This window comes from Chondrus crispus, genomic scaffold (genome assembly GCF_000350225.1).
Source record: "Chondrus crispus Stackhouse genomic scaffold, scaffold_410, whole genome shotgun sequence".
NCBI lineage: Eukaryota > Rhodophyta > Florideophyceae > Gigartinales > Gigartinaceae > Chondrus > Chondrus crispus.
In genome coordinates, this window is record NW_005179307.1 from 11,636 (window position 1) to 18,411 (window position 6,776).

A 6,776-nucleotide genomic window follows, 5' to 3' on the forward strand; every position below is an offset into this window, starting at 1 on the left:
CACCCGATCCAGTACGCAAGTCGCACGATGACGTCAGCCGAGAGGAAGTATTCCGCCTGTGAGGGAGAGGCCCTGGCTGTGATCTTCGCTTTGAAGAAGTTCCGAGTTTACCTGCTTTCAACACAGAAGTTCACGCTAATAACAGACCACCAAGCCCTGCAGTATGCCTTTAAGAAGAAAGACATTCACGGGAGGTTGGCAAGGTGGATGGACTTCCTAGCAGAATACGAATTCGAAATTAATTACCGCCCGGGAGGAAAGAACGGTGCAGATGACTTTCTGTCTTGCCTGAAAGCCAAGGGCGAGGATGGAGTCGACTCTGACGACGAGGGAGATCTTGTCTGCAGTGTTTCGGATCCTCTAGAGGCGCAAATGGAGTGGGAACCCCATCTTATTGACATTGCAAGGCACCTCGGGGGTATTGATATGATGGAAGTGGATGTTCGTCGACGTCGGCTCAACAGCCGAAGCGCCAAACGTTTCATGGCTTGTAATGGACAACTGTTCCGTAGGACCAACAATGGATTACGCGCTATCCCGCCTATAGGGGCTCGCAGAAGCATCGTTAGAGCCTTTCACGACGAAATAGGCCATTGGGATCTGCAAACGACGAAGAGATTCGTCTTGGACCGATATTGGTGGCCTGCCGTCCACCGAGACGTGAACGACTACGTTCGGGGTTGTGACGGTTGTCAGAAAGCCACACCAATTCTGAAGTACAAGACCACCCTTCGATTTCCCATGACTTCGTTATTTGATACATACTCTATCGATTTGTGGGACCATTGCCTCATACGCCCTCTGGAGGGAGGTAAATCCTTATTGCCGTGGAGCACCTGACTGGCTGGCCAATTGCGAAGGCCACCGTCACCTCGACGGCAGAGGAGGTGTTGAAGTTCGTGAAAGAAGAGATAATCCACTGTTTTGGGTTACCGCGTGTCGTTGTCTCGGACAACGCTACTTGTTTCACAGCGTCGGTCCTGAATGCCTTCATGGCACGAAACGGGATTAAGTGGAAGACAGTGCTCGCCTATGCGCCTATGTCGAACGGACGGGCAGAGCGGATGGTCGGCACATTGAAGAGAGCAGTCCGTGAGATGATTCTCGGTGCCTCGCCTGCAATTGTTGAGTAGGACGATGCTTTACGTCCAGTCCTATATGGATACCGTCGCAGGAGGATGGCGGTGGGATTGTCTCCGTTCGAGCTGCTTTATGGGGTGTTGCCCAGGATGGCGCCTAGAGACCAAGAGCCTCTCTTCGGAGTCTCCGAGATCCGCCACCGGGAAATGGAACTCCTGCAAGCCAGGGCGATGCGGGCAACAAGAATAATCGGGCGCAGAGCTGCAACCACATTAATAGACGGTCGCGAAGCAACTTTCAATGTGGGCGACGAAGTGTTGGTCGCAAAAGGGGCTGCCCTCGGGCCCATGCAGAAATGGCCTATCGCCTTGTCGAAGTTCTATGGCCCATGCCGAGTTGCTCGCGCGCGCCATCCGCGGTACACCCTAGTGTCACCGCATCAACGCTACTCGAGAAGGGAGATACATGCCAGAAGGCTGGTCCTCTACAAGAGGAACCGTCGCACCTTCAGTGAGGCAAATGACTAGGGATTTTTACGCTTTGAATTGAAAGATAGTGAAATGCATATGAAGTGCTGATTACTTGCTACGAGTAGATAGAGAGTGGGTCATGGAGACAATGGGAATCACCAATGACCTCTAATGCTGAATGAAACCTCCCGAACCCCGAATCGCGACTTTCTCGTGTGCTCTGCGGCTGCTTACGCGTCCAATTCCGCTCCGCTTCTTCTTGGAAGGGGTGATGACGAGAACTTGGCGCAGTTCGGAGACGCCAACGAAGATCCCGTCGGCTCCAACGCATGCTTTGACCGCGCCGGCACAGAACCCAAGCGGAAACCCCTCCATACAATCAAGTACAATGGAATATATGGTCGAGACGCAGATGCTGTGCATTATGTGTGGCAAGCCTTCTAAAGTCGCGACATAGACACCCGGGTCGAGCCTCAAGAGGAGTCCGAGAGATGGACTACGAAGACCCGACCCGCGGAGAGTGACTTCATCTTGATTAAGGTGTTTTGCAACGTCATGGAAATCTCGGATTCGACGCGACGGAGAGCCGGTCGTCTCAAAGAGGAAGCTGTTGCGGACTAAAAGATCCCAGTACTTGACGGCAAGGTTCGGGGACCCTAGTAGTTGGAGATCATTGCAGACGGCGGCGGAGATGCCCATGTCACTATTATCTCGGAACTGCACGGTCCCGTGTGTGGAAACGCGGTAGATCGGAGTCCGAGGATTGACTGCCCTGGAACGACCATGGATCATCTTCAGACTCCTACCCTTTTGATCGGTGCGAAAACGGTCAATACTTAAGAACGCACTAATTCGATCTCTCCCACCAAACTGGAAGAGATCATCAACAATCTTGTGAGTTGTACTATTCCCGGGTCCGAAAATTGCTAGAGTGTAGAGCAAAATACGGTGGGGAAGGTTGGTTGCGGTGTCGACGCCATAGTACGTGTTGTCAACGTCGAGATAGATGGACTCAATATTCTACTCGTCGTCGCCTATAAGACAGTACTGGTTTGTCTCCAACAACGACTCTGTGAGACCAAGACGCCATATCTCTTCGAGAGAAACCTCTTCATCTTGCTTGCCGTAGAGCAGGGCGGTAATATGATCCGCTAGAACGTTTTTGAACTCTTGCTCCGTTACGGCGTAACGGCAATGTCCGCTGGCCACCCAAATGTGGAATATGGAGCCCCTCTTGGAAACCTTGGTTACATCTGTTCGAGATGAGAGCTCGAATATTAAGTGGCTGCGGCTGGAGACGCGTGCAGCTTTCAGAGCGAGCTGCTTCCGCGGACGCTTACCTGCCGTGCTCTTCGCCGCTGTCTGCTTGGTCATCGCCATCGTATTACGCTATGACGGGGGCCAAAGAGGGCACGCGGGGACTGAAACCCCACCTGCGTGCCTTTCGATTTGGTGGGCAACTGTAGGTCTAAGCTACGACGAGGACCAAGGAGGCAACGCGGAAGAGCCGCGAGAGCTAAGCAGCGCAGGAAGCAGGAGGCCGGAAGAGCTAAAACGAGGCTGGGATGGAGCGAGAAAAGCGAACAGACAGTGACGGCAGATACCTCAAGAACGGAAGGTGGGTCTGAGCCCCAGGTCTGTGTTGATATAGGCTGGAGGGTGAACAAAAATCAAAATCAAAGGCAAAATCTGAGTGGCCAGGGCCCGTGGCCCCGCCTCAGTGGGGGGTTGAGTGACACGTGGTTGGGACCGGTGTAAGTAATTGGAAGTTTAAGTTAGTAATTGTAGACAGTGCGCAAAAAGAGTATAAATGCAGTGGTTTTCGGTCGTCCTGTACGGCCGAGGGCAGACACATCACAAAAAAAAACACAAGGGTAAGACACGGGATGACGTACCCCGTTTTCGCCCCAACACGCCCTATACCCGTTGCGTATCGCGCCCCGCTCGCCTCTCCCGCGACACAAATGACACGTTTTCTTGCGGGAAAGACGGGTACTATTCGGAGGGGTTTACCACTACAGTATCGGGGGAGTACCCTTTTCACTGGTATAATTTGGACACGTTAAGGATTTTCCTGAAATCGGTCATTTTACCCCTCTACTGACCGGTTTTTCGGTTTTCGATTTTTGGCCGTACTACCGTATTGGGAGGGCTGACTGTACAGAAAATATTATTTTTTAGAATTACAGTTCCATTTTAAGTGAAAATTAGGCACGAGTTGTGGAGCTTTCTTGAGGTCCGGGGGACGGAGATAAAATGGCAAGCTCTAGGGGATGGATGGTGAGGAGAGGGGTAGGCAGTGGGAGCGAAAAAAAAAGTAAAAACGAACAGCAACGCCCCAAAACACACGTTGACTGTTGAACAGTGTCAACGGTTGTCATGAGGGAGGCGAAAATTATTTTCGCCTTTATTGTTGCCCGGAATCATCATTTAATGATGATTCCGGGCATCAATTGACTGATTTTCACTGCGTTTTGCGAAGATCCTATCAGAGTTGCACTGAGGTCCTCGGTGGTACGGAGGGACACGCACCGCCTTTGCCGCTTCGACCGTCGGAACGGCACTCTGCTCGCCTCCTCAAACCCTTCATGTACCCAGAATATTGTATGTATGTATGGTTCTGAATCTCAGCAATCTCGCCGCCTTGGTGGAAGCACTGCGTTTGCTCGCCAACCCACTAAAAGACGTTCATAATCACTTCAGCACAATAAAATGTCGACATCTCCCTCTCTGGAGGCGGCACAGCCTCCGCAGCACCGTACAGTGTGGATCAACACCGCTCTGCAATAATCGCATACATTTCCCGCATCCAATTTCCTCTTCCCCCCCCCCCCCCCCCGTCATCATCCAATATTCCTCCTCCCTTCACTCGTGTAGATCCTCTCACTCCGCAATGGGCGACTTACAGCCTCCGTCATACATCTGCCGTCAAGTTCATACCACCCCAGAAATCGACGGAATCGTATCCGGCGCCGCCTGGGACTCGGCCATCTGGAGCGACCCCTTTGTAGACATCGAAGAAGGCGGCCCCAAGCCCCTGCGACCACTGCCTTTTGCACGCGAAACTCATGTCAAGATGATGTGGGATGACACCCATTTCTATCTCGCCGCCTACTTGCATGAACCACACGTATGGGGTACCCTAACCGAACCCAATTCCGTTATATTTATGGACAATGACTTTGAGGTATTCCTCGACCCCGACAGCACAGCCACCAACTATTACGAACTAGAGGTGAATGCGTTAGGCACCGTCTGGCAATTGAGTCTAGACAAGCCGTACTACCTTGGCGGGAAGGCCACTTCCCCACATCAACTCGACGGCGTTAAAGTAGCTGTGAATGTCGACGGCACCCTCAATGACCCGACAAGCATCGACAGGGGGTGGTCCGTGTCCATGGCCATTCCGTTTGCCTCTCTCACTGTCTTCGGTGCGCACGCGCCGCCAATGGTCGGAGACTTGTGGCGTGTCAATTTTTCACGCGTGCAGTGGCCTCACAATGTCGTCAATGGCAAGTACGTGCGCGTGCCGCCGCATGGTACTGACTTGCCGCAGGGTGCCGATCAGTTACATCCGGAGCGTAACATCGTTTGGGCACCGACCGGAGTCGTCGACATTCACCGACCGGAGATGTGGGGTACAGTCACGTTTGCAGATTGACCATGAGCTGGAGATGATGATGATGCGCAGCATGGGGAGCTGTTGGCAGCATGTTGAAACGTAGTACTGTGCTAAAGTAAAACGAGGCTGCACCCTGAGAGTGTTGTACGAGACGGAGGAGATAAGGGGGTTCTGAAAAAGGTTGAACATCTAAAAGATGGTCATGCAGCTCTGCTGAGCAGGTCAGGCTGCGTCATGAAATGTACCCTGGATATGGCGCTCAATGCTCAAGATTGCAGTCATGCGATTTCAGTTGATGAGTATATTACTGCACGCATTTGATTCTTTTTCCGTAGATGTGCATGTTGGAGTGGGCAACAAGGATGCGGGATGGGCTGTCGGATTACGTTGACGGTAGAACTCTGGGAAGACATGGCGAGGGGACGGCGGAGGGGGAACAGCACAACTCAAGCATCCAATGGAATTGCAGGCGTGAGAGATGCAAAGAGATGCAGGAAAGATTCTCGTCTGCGTGTTTGTCTTTTGGGATGCTGGTGGCTGAGGATAGACGGCTAGAGCTCGGATGCGCTACGCAGCATCTCCACACTCACTCATCCCCCGATCGGTCCAATTCCCGCCATTTAATTCCTTCTCTGTGCTCAATACAAAAATATATTCGAAAAGTTTTCTGTCAATTTCACCTCAAACGCACGTCATACCTTTCATTGCCCCAGCACGCGCCCCGTCGCTCTCCGTTTGCCCTCCGCCCCTTGGCGCCCCCCCACCTCCCCCCGTCATCCCATCCCACTCCTCCATCCGTCGCCCCATCCCATGCGTCGCTCCATCCAATCCGCCGTGATCCCCAGCGCCTCCGTCCTCTTGTTTGTGTCGCGCTTCATCGTCCCAGCGGTCGCCTCTCCCTCCACATGCGCGCGTGGTAACGCCACCTGCTCGGCCACTCGCATGTCATCCTCGGCCGCCTCCGCGGCGCGCAACGTCAACGTCCTTGGCGGCCCGCTGTCAAAGTGCTGCGTCTCTCCCGTCACGGGCTATTATCGCGATGGCGCCTGTGCCACGGGTCCCGCCGACCTCGGCGTTCACACCGTGTGCGCCGTCGTCACGCGCGCCTTTCTCGACTTTTCGCGCGCCAAGGGCAACGACCTTGTCACCCCCATGCCCGCCTATGAATTCCACGGCTTGAAGGATGGGGATCGTTGGTGCCTCTGCGCGAGCAGGTGGAAGGAGGCCGCAGATGCTGGTGTGGCACCCCCCGTTGTGCTCGAAGCTACGCATGAGAAGACACTCGAATTTGTTACCATCGAGTTGCTGCAAAGGCATGCCATCACCCAGGGCGACCCCGCATAGCGAAAGGAACGGCGTGCGTCATCCGGTGCTTTATGTGATATAGCTCCGATTTGAAGGCCAAGTCAAGCGTTTGCAGAGTCGCTTTTGAATACAGCGCTGGAGTTGTACTCCCTATCTGTTCGGCGCAGCTTTCACAGTTGTTTTCGCATTCAAAACTGCATCCTGCCGACGTATTCCGAATTTTCTTGAGAAGGGATAGTGGTCTTCTTAGAGGGGAATGACGACTTGTTGATTCCCTTCTCATTCGCAAGAAGGTGGCT

The 6,776-nt window shown here is 53.4% G+C and overlaps 4 protein-coding genes across 4 annotated transcripts; 3 read left to right on the top strand and 1 right to left on the bottom strand.

The window, feature by feature from the left end:
- Window positions 1-2,570: 2,570 nt before the first annotated feature.
- On the bottom strand, window positions 2,571-2,930 carry CHC_T00001187001 (hypothetical protein). The gene has a single exon (XM_005718545.1). The coding sequence runs from the start codon at window positions 2,928-2,930 to the stop codon at window positions 2,571-2,573; it is 360 nt and encodes a 119-aa protein (XP_005718602.1).
- Window positions 2,931-4,443: 1,513 nt separating this feature from the next.
- On the top strand, window positions 4,444-5,211 carry CHC_T00001188001 (hypothetical protein). Its single transcript, XM_005718546.1, has one exon. The coding sequence runs from the start codon at window positions 4,444-4,446 to the stop codon at window positions 5,209-5,211; it is 768 nt and encodes a 255-aa protein (XP_005718603.1).
- A 296-nt stretch (window positions 5,212-5,507) lies between these two features.
- On the top strand, window positions 5,508-6,092 carry CHC_T00001189001 (hypothetical protein). The gene has a single exon (XM_005718547.1). It carries the CDS (start codon window positions 5,508-5,510, stop codon window positions 6,090-6,092), a length of 585 nt encoding a protein of 194 aa, XP_005718604.1.
- Window positions 6,093-6,114: 22 nt separating this feature from the next.
- On the top strand, window positions 6,115-6,516 carry CHC_T00001190001 (hypothetical protein). Its single transcript, XM_005718548.1, has one exon. The coding sequence runs from the start codon at window positions 6,115-6,117 to the stop codon at window positions 6,514-6,516; it is 402 nt and encodes a 133-aa protein (XP_005718605.1).
- The last annotated feature ends 260 nt before the right edge of the window (window positions 6,517-6,776 follow it).

Bases quoted from the DNA above. Each gene is read 5' to 3' on its own strand.
- CHC_T00001187001 (XM_005718545.1), bottom strand. From the start codon at position 2,930: ATGGCGATGACCAAGCAGACAGCGGCGAAGAGCACGGCAGGTAAGCGT.
- CHC_T00001189001 (XM_005718547.1), top strand. From the start codon at position 5,508: ATGTGCATGTTGGAGTGGGCAACAAGGATGCGGGATGGGCTGTCGGAT.
- CHC_T00001190001 (XM_005718548.1), top strand. From the start codon at position 6,115: ATGTCATCCTCGGCCGCCTCCGCGGCGCGCAACGTCAACGTCCTTGGC.
- CHC_T00001188001 (XM_005718546.1), top strand. From the start codon at position 4,444: ATGGGCGACTTACAGCCTCCGTCATACATCTGCCGTCAAGTTCATACC.